At 39.4% G+C, this 21,202-nt stretch overlaps 1 protein-coding gene across 1 annotated transcript; it reads right to left on the bottom strand.

Moving 5' to 3' along the window:
* Positions 1–14,449: 14,449 nt before the first annotated feature.
* Positions 14,450–21,202, bottom strand: nsun5 (NOP2/Sun RNA methyltransferase 5). The gene is made up of 5 exons (XM_077515152.1): positions 19,867–21,202; positions 19,022–19,733; positions 18,631–18,838; positions 15,400–15,564; positions 14,450–15,271 (listed from the first exon to the last, which is right to left on the bottom strand). Exons 1-5 carry the CDS (start codon positions 20,077–20,079, stop codon positions 15,076–15,078), a joined length of 1,494 nt encoding a protein of 497 aa, XP_077371278.1. The 5' UTR covers positions 20,080–21,202; the 3' UTR covers positions 14,450–15,075.

The raw sequence follows: 21,202 nt of genomic DNA, 5'->3' as shown, positions 1-21,202 counted from the left end.
CCTGGCAAAATGAGCAATATTTTATCATGTATTGTCCTATTTTTACAAAAATGACTCAATAGCGCCCCCTAGAAATTTTTAACGAAGCAGCCCCGATTGTACGTTTAAGCAAGATCTACGAAAATTTTTAGGTGTATGAGGGAGTCCAAGACCTACAAAAAAGTCTCTTGGACCCATGTGCTAAAATGAACAGGAAGTGAGCTATGAATTTTTGAATGTCCCATTTTTGACGATTTTTGCACATTTTCAGGGGGCATACTTTTGCCCACTTCTCCTACACATTTCATCCGACTGACTTTAGACTTGACCTGGACCATGTCAAGACCTGAGCCAACTACAGGCAGAAAAATCTTGACTTTTGGAAATACTATATGATGAGGGCGGGGCATCAAATTTTGTGTTTCGCACTGAAAAAGGATATGCTTAATAACTCCCCGGTACATGCTCCAAAAAATCCCAAACTTGACATGTATGTTTATAGTCAAAGCCTGAAGGTATCTCTATGACAAAATTCAGTTATATATGCAGCGCCACCTAGCCCTTCAGGCGTGAAAAAAAAATACCCCACATACGGTATTTTGTACAAAAAATGTCAACTCATTCTAAGTGTGATAACTCCCATGTTCAAGCTCCAAAAAATCTCAAACTTCTCAGGCAACGTAATAGTCACGGCCTGAAAGCATCTATATGATAAAATTCAGTTATACATATAGCGCCACCTAGTGGTAACAATAAATGTCATACTTTACGTTTTTAGCTACTGTGCCGAGCTCGTTGAAGGGATCCAGTTGAAAATTGGTCAGAAAAGCCTTAAGATGTTGATCATGCCCCACACCGAATATTGTAACTTTTCGCCAAAGGGCGTGGCCGCTACGGTGACGCAAAGTCCGAAAATTTTTCGTGACAATAAAAGCTGCATGAACTTGACCGAGATGATCCTATCTTCTCAAAATTTCACACATTTGATGAGAGTCCAACCCTTAAGACATCTACGAACTTATATTTCATCTTACTGATAGCGCCACCTAGTGGCAATTTTTTTTCTTACGAATTTTCTTGTACATTTTTCTCCAAACACGTTAACTGGACCAACCTCATATTTGCTCAGATGAGGGTTTCGGCCTTCATGATGTCACAACACGAAGTTTGTGAGTTTTCGCGAATCGCTGTGGGCGTGGCTAAGCACTGTTCGCCAAGAAAACAACGCCAGTTTTGAGGGTCTAAACATGCGCAGAAACTCATGAAACTTGGCACACACATCTGGCCTGGTAAAATGAACAATATTTTATTGTTGATTGTACTATTTTTACAAAAATGACTCAATAGCGCCCCCTAGAAATTTTTAACGAAGCAGCCCCGATTCTACGTTTAAGCAAGATCTACGAAAATTTTTACGTGTATGAGGGAGCCAAAGACCTACAAAAAAGTCTCTTGGACCCATATGCTAAAATGAACAGGAAGTGAGGTACGAATTTTTGAATGTCCCATTTTTGACGATTTTTGCACATTTTCAGGGGGCATACTTTTGCCCACTTCTCCTACATGTTTTATCCGACTGACTTATGACTTGACCTGGACCATGCCAAGACCTGAGCCAACAACAGACGGAAAAATCTTGACTTTTGGAAATACTATATGATGAGCGCGGGGCATCAAAATTTGTGTTTCGCACTGAAAAAGGATATGCTTAATAACTCCCCGATACATGCTCCAAAAAATCCCAAACTTGACATGTATGTTTATCGTCAAGGCCTGAAGGTATCTCTATGACAACATTCAGTTATATATGCAGCGCCACCTCGCCCTTGAGGCAAAACAAAAAAATACCCCACATACGGTATTTTGTACAAAAAATGTAAACTCATTCTAAGTGTGATAACTAAGTCATTAGATGAATATTCTTTTACTTTCCACCACTCAAAATGTTCACTGGCATTAGACTTATCCAAACATGTACTTTTTTATTTATTTTTGATAGCCTCTAATGGACATTAAAAGCAATATCGTGAATGAAGGATATGCTTAATAACTCCACGGTACATGCTCCAAAAAAATCCCACACTTGACATGTATGTTTAGAGTCAAGGCTTGAAGGTATCCCTATGACAACATTCCATTATATATACAGCGCCACCTAGCCCTAGAGGCATAAAAAAAAAATACACCAACTTAACGGTATTTTTACAAAAAAAAAAAAAATCCACATGTCAAGGTTTATCATGCCATTTTCAAAGAAATTCTGCTTCCAATGTGCCGTACCTAAACTTGCCAGTACCCCAACGTGCCAGTACCCCAACGTGCAAGTACCCCAACGTGCAAGTACCCCAACGTGGCCCGGGCTGCGAGGGCCCTTTATAGCTGCTCGCAGCTCTAGTTATTATTCTTCTTCTTCTTCTTCTTCTTTATTCTCCGCAAACAATCGCGATTTTGGGTACCTAAATATTCACGAAAACTCACCGAACTTTGCACACTCCTCAGGTCCGGCGAAAAATTTGATATTATGAAGTCGTTATAACAACGCGACTCTATAGCGCCCCCTAGCATAGAAAAATAAAAACCAAGCCCGGCACGTTTGAGCTAGAGCAACGAAAATTGGCAGGCACGTGTAGCACCCCGAGACGCACAAAAAAGTCTATTGGGACCATGTAGCTAAAATGTACAGGAAGTGAGCTATGAATTTTTTAATGTCCAATTTTGGCCTATTTTGGCACATTCACTGTGGTCATGCTTTTTCCCCCTATGCAAACATTTTTCATCCCATTGACTTCAAACTTGGCATTTATCATCTCAAGAGCTAAGAGAACAGCTGGGCAAAAAGTCTTGCCTTTTCGAAATACTATATGACGGGGGCGGGGCATCAAATATTGCCTTTAAAATTTCATTTGTCCAGAAAGAGCAAATGCTGAATAACTCCCATGTACAAGCTCCAAAAAATCTCAAACTTCTCAGGCAACGTAATAGTCACGGCCTGAAAACATCTATATGACAAAATTCAGTTCTACATATAGCGCCACCTAGTGGTTACAATAAATGTCATACTTTACGTTTTTAGCTACTGTGCTGAGCTCGTTGAAGGGATCCAGTTGAAAATTGGTCAGAAAAGCCTTAAGATGTTGATGATGCCCCACACCGAATATTGTAACTTTTCGCCAAAGGGCGTGGCCGCTACGGTGACGCAAAGTCTGAAGATTTTTCGTGACAATAAAAGCTGCATTAACCTGACCGAGATGATCCTATCTTCTCAAAATTTCACACATTTGATGAGAGTCCAGCTCTAAAGACATCTACTAACTTACATTTCATCTAACTGATAGCGCCACCTCGTGGCAATTTTTTTTCTTACGAATTTTCTTCTACGTTTTTCTCCAAACACGTTAACTGGACCTACCTCATATTTGCTCAGATGAGGGTTTCGGCCTTCATGATGTCACAACACGAAGTTTGTGAGTTTTCGCGAATTGCTGTGGGCGTGGCTAAGCGCTGTTCGCCAAGAAAACAACGCCAGTTTTGAGGGTCTAAACATGCACAGAAACTCCTGAAACTTGGCACACACATCTGGCCTGGTAAAATGAGCAATATTTTATTGTTGATTGTGCTATTTTTAAAAAAATGACTCAATAGCGCCCCCTCGAAATTTTTAACGAAGCAGCCCCGGTTGTACGTTTAAGCAAGAACGACGAATATTTTTAGGTGTATGAGGGAGCTCAAGACTTACAAAAAAGTCTCTTGTACCCATATGCTAAAATGAACAGGAAGTGAGCTACGAATTTTTGAATGTCCCATTTTTGACGATTTTTGCACATTCACAGGGGGCAGACTTTTGCCCACTTCTCCTACACGTTTCATCCGACTGAGTTAAGACTTGGCCTGGACCATGTCAAGACCTGAGCCAACGACAGGGGGAAAAATTTTGACTTTTCGAAATACTATATGATGAGGGCGGGGCATCAAAATGTGTGTTTCGCAATGAAAAAGGATATGCTTGATAACTCCCCGGTACATGCTCCAAAAAATCCCAAACTTGACATGTATGTTTATCGTCAAGGCCTGAAGTTATCTCTATGACAACATTCAGTTATATATGCAGCGCCACCTATCCCTTGAGGCATGAAAAAAAAATACCCCACATACGGTATTTTGTACAAAAAATGTAAACTCATTCTAAGTGTGATAACTAAGTCATTTATGAATATTCTTTTAGTTTCCACCACTCAAAATGTTCACTGGCATCAGACTTATCCAAACATATATATATTTTTATTTATTTTTGATAGCCTCTATGGACATTAAAAGCAATATTGTGAATGAAGGATATGCTTAATAACTCCACGGTACATGCTCCAAAAAAAATCCCACACTTGACATGTATGCTTATAATCAAGGCCTGAAGGTATCTCTATGACAACATTCAGTTATAAATACAGCGCCACCTAGCCCTTGAGGCTTATATATAAAAAAAATAAAATACCCCACATACGGTATTTTGTACAAAAAATGTACACTCATTCTAAGTGTGATAACTAAGTCATTTATGAATATTCTTTTAGTTTCCACCACTCAAATTGTTCACTGGCTTCACACCGATCCAAACGTATGTACGTTTCCATTTTGTTTTATTCATTTTTGATTGCCCCTTTGGACAATAAAAGTAACATTGTGCAATGAGTACAACGAGCGATGATGTGTATATACACTTTTACAAAAAAATACCAATCAGGGCAACTCATTGCCTAAAAATAAAAAAGGACGCTGATTTTTGCAGGTCTTAACAATCACCAAAACCCGTTGAGCTTGACACACACACTGGCAAAAAAATATTCTACATGTAAACGTTTATTATGCCATTTTCAAAGAAATTTTGCTTCCAATATGCCAGTACCCCAACGTGCCAGTACCCCAACGTGCAAGTACCCCAACGTGCAAGGACCCCAACGTGGCCCGGGCTGCGAGGGCCCTTTATAGCTGCTCGCAGCTCTAGTTATTCTTCTTCTTCTTCTTCTTCTTCTTCTCCGTAAACGATCGCATTTTTGAGGACCTAAACATTCACGAAAACTCACCAAACTTTGCACACTCCTCAGGCCCGGCGAAAAATTTTATATTATGAAGTCGTCATAACAACGCGACTCTATAGCGCCCCCTAGCGTAGAAAAATAAAAACCAAGCCTGGCACGTTTGAGCTAGAGCAACGAAAATTGGCAGGCACGTGTAGCACCCCGAGACGCACAAAAAAGTCTATTGGGACCATGTAGCTAAAATGTACAGGAAATGAGCTATGAATTTTTTTATGTCCAATTTTGGCCTATTTTGGCACATTCACTGTGGTCATGCTTTTTCCCCCTCTGCAAACATTTTTCATCCAATTCATATCAAACTTGGCATTTATCATCTCAAGACCTGAGAGAACAACTGGGCAAAAAGTCTTGCCTTTTAGAAATACTATATGATGGGGGCGGGGCATCAAATATTGTCTTTAAAAATTAATTTGTCCAGAAAGAGCAAATGCTTAATAACTCCCATGTTCAAGCTCCAAAAAATCTCAAACTACTCAGGCAACGTAATAGTCACGGCCTGAAAACATCTATATGATAAAATTCAGTTATACATATAGCACCACCTAGTGGTAACAATAAATGTCATACTTTACGTTTTTAGCTACTGCGCTGAGCTCGTTGAAGGGATCCAGTTGAAAGTTGGTCAGAAAATCCTTAAGATGTTGATCATGCCCCACACCGAATATTGTAACTTTTCGCCAAAGGGCGTGGCCGCTACGGTGCCGCAAAGTCTGAAGATTTTTCGTGACAATAAAAGCTGCATGAACTTGACCGAGATGATCCTATCTTCTCAAAATTTCACACATTTGATGAGAGTCCAGCCCTAAAGACATCTACGAACTTATATTTCATCTTACTGATAGCGCCACCTAGTGGCAATTTTTTTTCTTACGAATTTTCTTGTACATTTTTCTCCAAACACGTTAACTGGACTAACCTCATATTTGCTCAGATGAGGGTTTCGGCCTTCATGATGTCACAACACGAAGTTTGTGAGTTTTCGCGAATCACTGTGGGCGTGGCTAAGCACTGTTCGCCAAGAAAACAACGCCAGTTTTGATGGTCTAAACATGCGCAGAAACTCATGAAACTTGGCACACACATCTGGCCTGGCAAAATGAGCAATATTTTATCATGTATTGTCCTATTTTTAAAAAAATGACTCAATAGCGCCCCCTAGAAGTTTTTAACGAAGCAGCCCCGGTTGTACGTTTAAGCAAGAACGACGAATATTTTTAGGTGTATGAGGGAGCTCAAGACCTACAAAAAAGTCTCTTGTACCCATATGCTAAAATGAACAGGTAGTGAGCTACGAATTTTTGAATGTCCCATTTTTGACGATTTTTGCACATTCACAGGGGGCAGACTTTTGCCCACTTCTCCTACACGTTTCATCCGACTGAGTTAAGACTTGGCCTGGACCATGTCAAGACCTGAGCCAACGACAGGGGGAAAAATTTTGACTTTTCGAAATACTATATGATGAGGGCGGGGCATCAAAATGTGTGTTTCGCAATGAAAAAGGATATGCTTGATAACTCCCCGGTACATGCTCCAAAAAATCCCAAACTTGACATGTATGTTTATCGTCAAGGCCTGAAGTTATCTCTATGACAACATTCAGTTATATATGCAGCGCCACCTAGCCCTTGAGGCATGAAAAAAAAATACCCCACATACGGTATTTTGTACAAAAAATGTAAACTCATTCTAAGTGTGATAACTAAGTCATTTATGAATATTCTTTTAGTTTCCACCACTCAAAATGTTCACTGGCATCAGACTTATCCAAACATATATATATTTTTATTTATTTTTGATAGCCTCTATGGACATTAAAAGCAATATCGTGAATGAAGGATATGCTTAATAACTCCACGGTACATGCTCCAAAAAAAAATCCCACACTTGACATGTATGCTTATAATCAAGGCCTGAAGGTATCTCTATGACAACATTCAGTTATAAATACAGCGCCACCTAGCCCTTGAGGCTTATATATAAAAAAATAAAAAATACCCCACATACGGTTTTTTGTACAAAAAATGTACACTCATTCTAAGTGTGATAACTAAGTCATTTATGAATATTCTTTTAGTTTCCACCACTCAAATTGTTCACTGGCTTCACACCGATCCAAACGTATGTACGTTTCCATTTTGTTTTATTCATTTTTGATTGCCCCTTTGGACAATAAAAGTAACATTGTGCAATGAGTACAACGAGCGATGATGTGTATATACACTTTTACAAAAAAATACCAATCAGGGCAACTCATTGCCTAAAAATAAAAAAGGACGCTGATTTTTGCAGGTCTTAACAATCACCAAAACCCGTTGAGCTTGACACACACACTGGCAAAAAAATATTCTACATGTAAACGTTTATTATGCCATTTTCAAAGAAATTTTGCTTCCAATATGCCAGTACCCCAACGTGCCAGTACCCTAACATGCAAGTAAGTACCCCAATGTGCAAGGACCCCAACGTGGCCCGGGCTGCGAGGGCCCTTTATAGCTGCTCGCAGCTCTAGTTATTATTATTATTATTATTCTCCGTAAACGATCGCATTTTTGAGGGCCTAAACATTTATGAAAACTCACCAAACTTTGCAGTCTCTTCGGGCCTGGCGAAAAATTTGATATTATGTAGTTGCCATAACAATGCGACTCTATAGCGCCCCCTAGCGTAGAAAAATAAAAACCAATCCCGGCCCGTTTGACCTAGAGCTACGAAAATTGCCAGGCACGTGTAGCACCCCGAGACGCACAAAAAAGTCAGTCAGCCATTTCCTAAAATGTACAGGAAGTGAGCTATGAATTTTTGAATGTCCAATTTTGGCCCATTTTGGCCCATTCACTGTGGTCATACTTTTTCCCCCCTTTGCAAATATTTTTCAGCCAGTTGACTTCAAACTTGCCATGTATCATCTCAAGGCCCAAGACAACAACTGGGCAAAATATCTTAACTTTTTGGAATACTATATGACGGGGGCGGGGCATCAAATATTGCCTTTAAAATTTAATTTGTCCAGAAAGACAAAATGCTGAATAACTCCCATGTACAAGCTCCAAAAAATCTCAAACTTCTCATGCAACTTAATAGTCACGGCCTGAAAACATCTATATGATACAATTCTGTTATATATATAGCGCCACCTAGTGGTGACAATAAATGTCATACTTTACGTTTTTAGCTACTGTGCCAAGCTCTTTGAAGGGATCCAGTTGAAAATTGGTCAGACAAGCCTTAAGATGTTGATCATTCCCCACACCGAATATTGTAACTTTTCGCCAAAGGGCGTGGCCGCTACGGTGCCGCAAAATCTGGTAATTTTTCGTGGCAATAAAAGCTGCTTTAACTTGACCCATATGATCCTATCTTCTCAAAATTTCACACATTTGATGAGAGTCCAGCCCTTAAGACATCTACGAACTTATATTTCATCTTACTGATAGCGCCACCTAGTGGCAATTTTTTTTCTTACGATTTTTCTTCAATGTTTTTCTCCAACCACATTAACTGCACCTACCTCATATTTGCTCAGATGAGGGTTTCGGTCTTCATGATGTCACAACACGAAGTTTGTGATTTTTCGCGAATCGCTGTAGGCGTGGCTAAGCGCTGTTCGCCAAGAAAACAACACCAATTTTGAGGGCTTAAACCGGCACAGAAACACATGAAACTTGGCACACACATCTGGCCTGGCAAAATGAGCGATATTTTATCCTGGATTGTGCTAAATTTTAATGAAGCAGCCCCGGTTGTACGTTTAAGCAAGATCTACGAACATTTTTAGGTGTATGAGGGAGCCCAAGACCTACAAAAAATTCTCTTGGACCCATATGCTAAAATGAACAGGAAGTGAGCTACGAATTTTTGAATGTCCCATATTTTACGATTTTAGCACATTTACAGGGGGCATACTTTTGCCCACTTCTCCTACACGTTTCATCCGACTGACTTCAGACTTGACCTGGGCTATGTCAAGACCTGAGCCAACGACAGGGAGAAAAATCTTGACTTTTCTAAATACTATATGATGAGGGCGGGGCATCAAAATTTGTGTTTCGCAATGAAAAATGATATGCTTAATAACTCTCCGGTACATGCTCTAAAAAATCCCAAACTTGACATGTATGTTTATAGTCAAGGCCTGAAGCTATCTCTATGACAACATTCAGTTATATATGCAGCGCCACCTATCCCTTGAGGCATGAAAAAAAAATACCCCACTTACGGTATTTTTACAAAAATTGTAAACTCATTCTCAGTGTGATCACGAAGTCATTTATGAATATTCTTTTACTTTCCACCACTCAAAATGTTCACTGGTATCAGACCTAACCAAACATACATATTTTTGTTATTTAGTTTTATGTATTTTTGATAGCCTCTATGGATATTAAAAGCAATATCGTGAATGAAGGCTATGCTTAATAACTCCCAGGTACATGCTCCAAAAAATCCCATACTTGAAATGTATATTTATAGTCAAGGCCTGAAGGTATCTCTTTGACAAAATTCAGTTATAAATACAGCGCCACCTAGTCGTTGAGGCATAAAAAAAAATGTCTCACTTACGGTATTTTTGCAAAAATTGTAAACTCATTGTAAGTGTGATAACTAAGTCATTTATGAATATTCTTTTACTTTCCACCACTCAATATGTTCACTGGCATCAGACCGATCCAAACATACGTATTTTTTATTTATTTTTATTTATTTTTTTATCGCCTCTATGGACAATAAAAGCAACATTGTGCAATGAGTACGAGCGATGATGTGTGTATATATACTTTTACGAAAAATACCAATCAGGGCAACTCATTGCCTAAAAATAAAAAAAAGACGCTAATTTTTGCAGATCTTAACAATCACCAAAACCCATTGAGCTTGACACACTCATCACACCTGGCAAAAAAAAATAAAAAATCCACATTTATCATGCCATTTTCAAAGAAATTCTGCTTCCAATGTGCCAGTACCCCAATGTGCAAGTACCCCAACGTGCAAGTACCCCAACGTGGCCCGGGCTGCGAGGGCCCTTTATAGCTGCTCGCAGCTCTAGTTATTCTTCTTCTTCTTCTTCTTCTTTATTCTCCGCAAATAATCGCGATTTTGGGTACCTAAATATTCACGAAAACTCACCGAACTTTGCACACTCCTCAGGTCCGGCGAAAAATTTGATATTATGAAGTCGTTATAACAACGCGACTCTATAGCGCCCCCTAGCATAGAAAAATAAAAACCAAGCCCGGCACGTTTGAGCTAGAGCAACGAAAATTGGCAGGCACGTGTAGCACCCCGAGACGCACAAAAAAAAGTCTATTGGGACCATGTAGCTAAAATGTACAGGAAGTGAGCTATGAATTTTTTAATGTCCAATTTTGGCCTATTTTGGCACATTCACTGTGGTCATGCTTTTTCCCCCTATGCAAACATTTTTCATCCCATTGACTTCAAACTTGGCATTTATCATCTCAAGACCTAAGAGAACAGCTGGGCAAAAAGTCTTGCCTTTTCGAAATACTATATGACGGGGGCGGGGCATCAAATATTGCCTTTAAAATTTCATTTGTCCAGAAAGAGCAAATGCTGAATAACTCCCATGTACAAGCTCCAAAAAATCTCAAACTTCTCAGGCAACGTAATCGTCACGGCCTGAAAATATCTATATGACAAAATTCAGTTATACATATAGCGCCACCTAGTGGTTACAATAAATGTCATACTTTACGTTTTTAGCTACTGTGCTGAGCTCGTTGAAGGGATCCAGTTGGAAATTGGTTCCACATTCTACATTTCACATTTACTTACACATTATTCATCCGATTGACTTCGTTTCAACTTCAATCTATTCCACCAATTCAAGCCATTAGCTCTTCCAGCTTTTCAGTTCCAAAATTCACGCCTTACCCACAACTCCCAATTTCGTACCCAAATATTTCCCACATTCTACATTTTCCATTTACTTCCACATTATTTATCCGATTGACTTTGTTCCAACTTCAATATATTCCAGCAATTCAAGCCATGAGCTCTTCCAGCTTTTCAGTTCCAAAATTCACGCCTTACCCACAATTCCCGATTTCGTACCCGCATATTACCCACATTCTACAATTTCCATTTACTTCCACATTATTTATCCGATTGACTTCGTTCCAACTTCAATATATTCCAGCAATTCAAGCCATGTGCTCTTCCAGCTTTTCAGTTCCAAAATTCATGCCTTACCCACAATTCCCGATTTCATACCCGCACATTACCCACATTCTACATTTTCCATTCACTTCCACATTATTCATCTAATTGACGTCGTTCCAGCTTCAATATATTCCAGCATTTCAAGCCATTAGCTCTTCCAGCTTTTCAGTTCCAAAATTCACGCCTTGCCCACAATTCCCGATTTCGTACACGAATATTTCCCACATTCTACATTTTCCATTTACTTCCACATTATTCATCCGATTGACGTCGTTCCAGCTTCAATATATTCCAGCAATTCAAGCCATGAGCTCTTCCAGCTTTTCAGTTCCAAAATTCACACCTTGCCCACAATTCCGGATTTCGTACCCGAATATTTCCCACATTCTATATTTCACATTTATTTCCACATTATTCATCCGATTGACTTCGTTCCAACTTCAATATATTCCAGCAATTCAAGCCATGAGCTCTTCCAGCTTTTCAGTTCCAAAATTCATGCCTTACCCACAATTCCCGATTCCGTACCCGCACATGACCCACATTCTACATTTTCCATTTTCTTCCACATTATTCATCCGATTGACGTCGTTCCAACTTCAATATATTCCAGCAATTCAAGCCATGAGCTCTTCCAGCTTTTCAGTTCCAAAATTAACACCTTACCCACAATTCCAAATTTCGTACCCAAATATTTCCCACATTCTACATTTTCCATTTACTTCCACATTATTTATCCGATTGACTTCGTTCCAACTTCAATATATTCCACCATTTCACGTCATGAGCTCTTCCATCTTACCACCTAACTTACCGCACATGGCGGCCATTTTCCAAATTACCATGAATGGCGGCCATTTTGGATAAATGATTAGCTATGCCCAGGATTCTCGCCAACCTGGACCCACAGGCCGGCAGCCATCTTGGCCAATGGATTAGGGACGCCTAGGATTTCCGCCACGTCGTCCACCGGGGCGGCGGCCATCTTGGCCAATTGATTCCGGAAGGCTAGGATTTCCGCCACGTCGTTCACCGGTGGCGGCAGCCATCTTGGCCAATTGATTAGGGACGCCTAGGATTTCCTCCATTTCGACCTAATTTCAATAGGAAGTGACCTAAAATCAACAGGAAGTGACCTCATTTTAACAGGAAGTGACCCGATTTCAACAGGAAGTGACCTGATTTTAACAGGAAGTGACCGGATTTTAACAGGAAGTGACTTCATATCAACAGAAAGTGACCTCATATCAACAGGAAGTGACCCGATTTCAACAGGAAGTGGCCTGAAATCAACAGGAAGTGAGCATGCTAGTGCTAAGTTAGCATACTAATGTTAGCTAATGCTAACGCTAGCTGAACATGCTAATGCTAATGTTAGCTTAGCATGCTAATGTTAAGTTAGCATGCTAATGCTAATGTTAGCTTAGCATGTGAATGCTAATGTTAGCTGAGCATGTTAATGCTAATGTTAGCTTAGCATGCTAATGCTAAGCTAGCATACTAATGCTAATGTTAGCTTAGCATGTTAATGCTAATGTTAGCTTAGCATGCTAATGCTAGGCTAGCATGCTAATGCTAAGTTAGCATACTAATGCTAGCTTAGCATGCCAATGCTAGCTTAGCATGCTCATAATAAGTTAGCATGCTAATGTTAGCTTAGCATGCTAATGCTAAGTTAGCATGCTAATGCTAATGTTAGCTTAGCATGCTAATGCTAAGTTAGCATGCTAATGCTAATGTTAGCTTAGCATGCTAATGCTAGGCTAGCATGCTAATGCTAATGTTAGCTTAGCATGCTAATGCTAAGTTAGCATACTAATGCTAGCTTAGCATGCTCATGGTAAGTTAGCATGCTAATGCTAATGTTAGCTTAGCATGTTAATGCTAATGTTAGCTTAGCATGCTAATGTTATCTTAGAATGTTAATGCTAGTGCTAAGTTAGCATTCTAATGCTAATGCTAGCTTAGCATTCTTATGCTAAGTTAACCTATTAACTCATTCACTGCCAGTCATTATAGAAAATTTTTACATTTCCAATACTCGCGTGATATTACATTCAATAATTATATATAAACCGAATCTACCAAATAACAGAATAGACTCCCTACTTTTTGTCCCGTCCCGTTCTTTTATAATTGACAGCAGAAAAATGTAGGTTTGCCAAAATACAGCCATTTCTCCCATGGACTCTGAAACTGTGTTTATTTCCTATAAAATGGGGCAATGATGTCATCTACCGGTAGTTGGGCATCAGTAAAGTTGTTTCCAAGTTTGATATTTACAGTGGAGCATGCTCAGATTCGCCCCCATTTAGCACCGCTCTAAAAAATACAATTGACAAGTATACTTGTCAAAGGCAGTGAATGAGTTAATGCTAGCATGCTAACATAATTGCTAATGTTAACTTAGCATGCTAATACTAGTTCAGCAAGCCAATGCTCATGCTAGATTAGAACGCTAATACTATTTTAGCATGCTAATGCAAATGTTACCTGATTTCAATAGAGTGACTATTACTCCATTGCTTAAGTTTGCCACTCCTTACACCATTGCGACTCGATTCTACCCTCCTTACTTCATTGCTTACTTAATTCTTCTCACTTTACTCCATTGCTTACCTGATTACTTGCTACTTCCTCCATTTCTTACTTGATTTCTTCCTTGTTTTCTTGTTTCTTGCTGATTTATTTTTACTTTTGTGGTATTTGTATTCCTTCAACTGCTTCTAGATTTCTGGATGAATTTAAACCATTCCAACTTCAGCATGTTAAGCTCATTCCATGTCATTCAGTATCATTCAACATCATTCAACACCATTCAATATCTTTCAATATCATTCATCATCATTCAACATTATTCCAAATCATTCCACAGGTATTCATTCAGCTCTCCAGCCTTCACACGCCATTTCCCCAGAAATGGCATTTCTAGTTTTTAAATAATTAGCACAATTTAGATTTATTTAATCATTGTACTAAATCATTAGCATGTATTTTATTTTATTGTAGTTATGATTTTGTATTATATACACCAGTTTTAGTGTATGGTTGTCATTATTCTACATCAGACGTACAGTATCTTTTAATTGTATTTAATAATTAAATCTAATATTTTCTACTCATTGATTTTAATCATTACAATTGATCTGTACTTATTTAACATATAATTATTATGTACATCACGTTTATCCTTGCATTTCATCCATTCTAGTTTATTGTAAGTAAGCAGAAATTCAATCGGTGGGGAGTGGGGGGGTGATGTTCAGACCGACAAGAACATATTGTGACAAATACATTAGGTAATAATTGCAGGGTGCAAATGTGACATCATTTAAAATATGAATAAGATATCTGACATGTCCAAAGAAAGCAAATGTGAAACAGGGTTTTTGTTGAAAAATGAATATTCATAATGTCATAATATGAGGATGAGGGATGATGCGTGATGTTGGGCAGAAACACACAGCAGGAAGAACAAAGAAAAATGTACACTAAAAGCAATAATAAAGCGCCATCATATCTTGTTATAGCGCCCCCTTCAGTTTACATTGCAATATGCACTACATATACAGTTGTAGTTTCAGTGCTCAATCAATGATTTGTGTGTCTGATGCCAATGTGGAAATGTTTGGCAGGTAATAAAACATAGATGGATGGAAATATGGTGCATTTAAACAATGAGGATTAATTTGTTTACTTGTAAGCGACATTCCCCGGACGACAATTAGAAAAGACAGTGAATGTTTTAGTAACGTACGATTTAATGAAATGGAAAAGCTTGCATCATGACACCCTCTGCTGAGAACAACATGCCAACTCAGTCTTTTAATTCTGTTGTCGCACCTCCGCTTTTCTTCTTCCGTTTTCTCCTTTTTTTGGTCTTCTTTTCGCTTGGCGCGCTATCTTCAGCAGCCCTCGCTTTGTCCTCGCGCTCAGAAGCTTCAGACTCGTTGGGAGTGGCTTCAGTGGTCTTATCACAGGCGAGTGGGCAGACCGCCGTCATCTCCGGATGCCTGTCATGAGCAAACAAGTGTGGATGCTTTGGGATTTGTTGGTGCCAATAAATGAGTCTAGATGTAAATTGAACTAATAGTTGAGACAGTTATGTCTTCACAGTTTTCTCCAATGCAACGGTAGCTACCTTATCTGGACCGTGACTTGCGGCATCAGATTCTCGACTTTGTTGCATCTCTCCAGCAGGGCCACAAAGAATCCATGCGTGCGCGTCCCGTTGACGCTTGCTCGGAGACACTGAGAGAGGGGCGGCAGGCCTCGTTCTGGCCACTCCGCCAGCAGAGGAACCAGCCTGTCACAACACAAGACACGAGAGTTGGTCACTCTACAGTTAGTCCAAATAGACCTGCAGGTCGGGCAACATAGCCTTTGTACACATGAAATGAATGTTAGGACTTTCTTAACTCATTGACTCACTCACAGCCATTTGCATTGAGGTAACCTCCTTCAGTTGGATTTTGACAGAATAATGTGTTCTATTTGCTATACAAAAGAAAGATTAGAGTCTCTTCTTTCATCAGGGGAAAAAAGAAAAGAAAAGAAAAAAGTGTATTTGTACCTGTTTCCGTTTTGCAGCCATTAGCATTAGGATATAGCTAAGTTTCATCAATATTCACATTCCTGGTGAAAATACTTGACAAAAAGAGCTTGTTGCAACATGGCCCTGATCTCTTATACTCTGTTGCCACCTGCTGGCCGTTTTTTTTTTTTTTTTTTTTGTAATAACTACAAGTTCTTTATGTCAGAAGCTGCACCAACACCTTCTGTATGCGCTTGCATAAAAAAACGTGTAAATCCGTTTTTGGGAGTGAAGGACAAAGTATTAAAAAACGTGTTTACTTGTTTGTGGCTTTAAATGAGTTAAGGAACCAGAGGGAGGCTTCGAGTCCTATTGTATGTCTCCAAGCCCTGCTGTAAGTAATTTATCTGATTTTTTTTTATTTTTTTTTAATATTGCCTTCACAACTAGTATATACAGAAATTGTCAAACAAAAATGAGACCATCATTTGCTAGATTGAGCTTTCAGCGTCACAAAAATGAATAAGAGCTTCACTGTAGAGCAGGGGTGTCAAACATACGGCCCGCAGGCCGGATCAGGCCCGCAAAGGGGTTTAATTCAGCCCGCGAGATGATTTTGTAAAGTAAAAAAAAAAAAAAAAAATTGTAATGTCAGACTAATTCATTCACTCCCAGCCATTTTCACAGAAGCAGTCCCGTTCGCTCCCGGCTGTTTTACTGGATTTTGACTGATTTTGCAAGGCCCACAGAATATTGTGTTCTATTGCTATAAAAGCATGGAACCTATCAAAAGAAAGATTAAAGTCTCTTCTTTCATCAGGAAAAAAAAAGTATGTTTCTATCTGTTTCCGTTTTGCAGCAATTAGCAATAAAGAGAGCTAAATTTAACTCATTCACTGCCAGTCATTATAGAAAATTTTTACATTTCCAATACTCACGTGATATTACATTCAATAATTATATATAAACCGAATCTACCAAATAACAGAATAGACTCCCTACTTTTTGTCCCGTCCCGTTCTTTTATAATTGACAGCAGAAAAATGTAGGTTTGCCAAAATACAGCCATTTCTCCCATGGACTCTGAAACTGTGTTTATTTCCTATAAAATGGGGCAATGATGTCATCTACCGGTGGTTGGGCATCAGTAAAGTTGTTTCCAAGTTTGATATTTACAGTGGAGCATGCTCAGATTCGCCCCCATTTAGCACCGCTCTAAAAAATACAATTGACAAGTATACTTGTCAAAGGCAGTGAATGAGTTAATCAGTTTTCACAAAATCTATTCAAAATTGTAAGTAATTTAGCTTTTGTTCTACATGGCTCTGGTTGAGCTCCTTTGCTCTGCTGGCCGTTTGTGTAATAACTACCATTTCTGCAACCGTTCTTTGCAGTTGAGAGCCTGCATCAAAGCCTTCTGTATGCTCTAGCATAAAAAAAAACAACAAAAAAATGTATAAATACGTCTTTGGGACACTTAGAACATAAAAAAAACGTATTTACACGTTATTGGGAGCAAATGAGTTAATGAGCCGGCCACAATCAAAACATATAAATTTGTAATTTTACAAGCAGTCCTCAGATGAGCAAAGCAACTTGTACGGGGAATCGTCCTGGATGTCATTTTACACATAACTTAGTTTTTTTTTAATTATTAGCATTATTATTGATTTTTTTTTTAAACTCATAGACCAACAAACGTGTTAAATAGGAAAAAAACAATCACTTACTAGTAAGGATTAGCGTCCTTATAACGTCATTAACTGCGCCACACAATGCATTCTGGGAACAATATATATGCAAAACAGGTGGATTTAACACATCCGGAACGAGCGGTCCATTTGCATTTGTGGTATTTTTCGGAACAATATGATTACAGTTGAGTTCCGTATCTTAGGGCTGGTCCACGAAAATCTGCGTATAAAAGACGGCAATGTGGCCCACTTGGTAATATATTTTCCTCCATGCAGCCCCTGAGCTAACATGAGTTTGACACCCTTGCTGTAGAGCAAAAGGATGGAAAATGAATAAGACTTGGAATCAAACCAATTTGACCACAAAATTATGTCAACACAAAGTTTTTGCCACATTGTAATTGTACGCCATTCATTTCCAGGTCACATAAACTTCAATTGTATTCTTTTCATGGTCTATAGTACCCTCTATTGGTGGAAAGTTGATACTGCAGTCAGTGAGATTTTCCCTGATCAGATCTTGTCAGGTGTTAACACAGTGATTTTATGCTTGGGATTATAGTTTTTACGCCGGATGCATCCTACTTATTTATTTATTTTTTATCAGGGTTTTATGTGTTTGTTCAAGAGAAGAGTCATAACATTGGTCAACAAGCTTTTACTAAATTTTACTCAGATACAAGTATACTTTCTTGATGAATTTTTTTGCACCAATTCCAACTCTGCCCTTATTGTTCTCTAACAAAACAGTTTTTATAACAATAATAATAATAATAACAATAATAATAACAATTATATAATACGTCATGCGGTCATATATTTAATATTATTTATGAATAAAGGACTTTGTTCTGAAACGTGGATTTTTTTTTCTCCATTAATTACAACACATGATAAAATCCTTATTGTACAAGCTTAAAAACAAAAAAATATATATCACAAAAGCCTTATGTGTTAGAAAAACAAACAAACCTAAAAGCAATTTTTTAAATCAGTGTCTAAAATATGTTTAAGGACACATAAAGCGATCTCGGATTAAAATTTGTTGTTGACCATTGTAATGTAATCTATAATCTTTCAAAAGTGACAATAACGACTAAAATGGAATTTCTGCGGCGCGGTCGACTGATCGGAAAGTGTGTACCTGAAGCCGGGATTCTGCTGGAGACAAGCGGTTACGACCTCCTCGTTCTCCTGCCTGTGGACGGAGCAGGTGGAGTAGACGAGGCGCTTCAGGCGAGGGAACCGGAGGCCGTGGTTCAGGCAACGCAGCTGGAAGGAGGCCAGCGAAGCCAGACGAGACGCCTCCTTTTCAGGGTCGGCAGACGGGCGGTCCTGGAGACACACCATGCCTGAAACACACGCACATACTACTTGCTGAATATGTTAGACAAAATTCAAATTGCAAATTTTTTCACGCCATTAATTTAACCTATTAATTGTCTGATTAATTACAAAATAAAAAGCTTTGTATTAATTATGAATTTAATTTTCGTCTCATAACGCTTAAAGTAATAATATGAGCATTGTTCAACCTGATCCACTGCACGAGGGATCGAGCAGGATGTACTCGACGTCCCCGTACGACTTGCCGTCCGGGTCCACCTTCAGGAAGTCCTGATTGGCCAGCTGATGACAGGTGACGCCCGCTCGCAGCAGCAGGGTGGACATGGTGGTCAGACGCTTGGCGTCCAAATCGAAGGCGAACAACTTTCCTGTGTTCTTCATGATGGCGGCCAGGTGGCTGCTTTTATTCCCCGGGGCGGCGCAGGCGTCGATGACGTGGCTCCCGGGTGGGGCGCTGAGGAGAAAGGCGGGCAGGCAGCTGGCTTTATCCTGGAGAATAATGTGGCCCGCCTTATACAGGAAGTGGTCGTGGAAGTCCGTTTTAGGCGGGAAGACCAGCACGTCCGGCAGGTGGAGGTCCTTCACAAACTCCTTCGCTGTTAGGGTCAAGTCATCCAACTTGGAGGCCTCCCCCTTATAGGTGAAGCCGTCCCTCTTGAGGTAGTCCACGGTGTCCGCCATGGTGGTCTTCAGGTTGTTGACACGCGCGTACCTGGGAAGCTGGTTTCCGACGGGTTGTTGGAGGTTACTAGGGAGCAGGTCTTCATTCCTGCTGACCTTTTGCTTGACTTTCATGAGGGCCAGCTCTGACTGCAATCTGGAGCGATGTTTCATCAGCAGCGCCTTCCAGGAGCCGCCGCACTTGAGGCCTTGGCCCATGAGCAGGTCAAAGACGAGAACCTGTTGTGGGGAAAAAGTACTTATTCTAAGATACTTATTTGCACAGTTTATCAGAAATCAGTCAGAATTAACCATCGAAGACCCTCGAACACATCGAAATCTAACAAAAAATAAATAAATCTCCATCACAAACCTTGGCCAGGGGCATCTTCAGCTTAGTTTGCTTCAACAGCCTGGTGGACACGATGATCTCCTCTAAGATGGACGAGAACTTCTGGACTTCCCAGACCAGAGCGAAAAGCTGCTTGATGTTGGCGAATTTACTTTCGTACACCAGCGTTTTGAGCGCACCCTGTTGCTTCTCAAATTTGCCGAGGATTTCAGCGGCTTTCGTGTACAGCGCCATAGCGAAAAGAACCGTTCGACGAGCTAGCGACGGGTCCTCACGTAATGTTACTGGTTTTGTTCAGGGTAACACGCCGAAAACATAAAGTCCACATAAACATACGTGGCGATAGGTATTAGTTGAACTTAGTTCAGCGAATTGAACTAATATGTTTTGGAACAAGTGTGGAGGAACTCGTGAGGCACAACCACGGAAGTGAACCAAATTTCTTACGTCATCGGCACGCGCAAACCAGTGTTTGTCAATAAAGTTATATCGAATAAAAAAGAAAAAAATAATGCATTTAATCGTCATCTTGTGAAATTTTGACATGAATATACTCCATTAAAAAAATATAAAACCAACTATTTTTCCATTATTTCACGTATATTTATTAGCAAAACAACGAATATTGTCTTGTATTCATTGCAAAGGCCTACCCCGTGAAGAAATTTTTACACAATTGCAAAACAAATGGGCATAAAATAACGTAGGCCTACTATTTTTCATACAAACGTTATGTCGTTTTAACGGAGGAAAAAAACTGCATTGTGCATCCCTCACTCGTCTCCGCCACAAAAATCGTGACACCATATGACCTCGATATCATCTTTTTGATCGGCGAGGCATTAGGTGTCACGTGGGTATTTTTGTTTTAAATTGGTATTAACGAAAATGAGTAGGCTATCCCTATGCCAGTGATGGAAATAACCGGCGGTAAAGTAAATACTCATTCAACAGCTGACAGAATTAAGGTTTTTTAACTTCAACGTGGCTAAATATAGTTCTGAAAATAAATCAAGGGTCATATCACCACGGGCACTGACTTGACCACCTACTCCAAGGATCACATGAGTTACCCTTGGGCCTGTTACCAGTGATCGGGACATTGTGATTTACGAGGAATGATGTAGATGTGATCATTTGAAAATGTAAAAAAGTTTTAGATTTAGCTTTTTTTTTTAAATTATTTTAAAAAGTGTTGCATATTGATGTTTCCAATATTGCAATTGTGAGAAAGCATTAACATGATTATTGTCTAGCAGCTCCACACAAATGAGTATCATTAGTACAGCAGCATTACTGAACGTAATTTGAACACGATATTTCAAAGAGTGCATCAAACTGGTAGCACCCTCACATT

The sequence above is a fragment of the Festucalex cinctus genome, chromosome 2 (assembly GCF_051991245.1).
Source record: "Festucalex cinctus isolate MCC-2025b chromosome 2, RoL_Fcin_1.0, whole genome shotgun sequence".
Taxonomy (NCBI): domain Eukaryota; kingdom Metazoa; phylum Chordata; class Actinopteri; order Syngnathiformes; family Syngnathidae; genus Festucalex; species Festucalex cinctus.
Note: the sequence above shows the minus strand (reverse complement) of the source record. Positions and strands in the feature narration are given on the sequence as shown.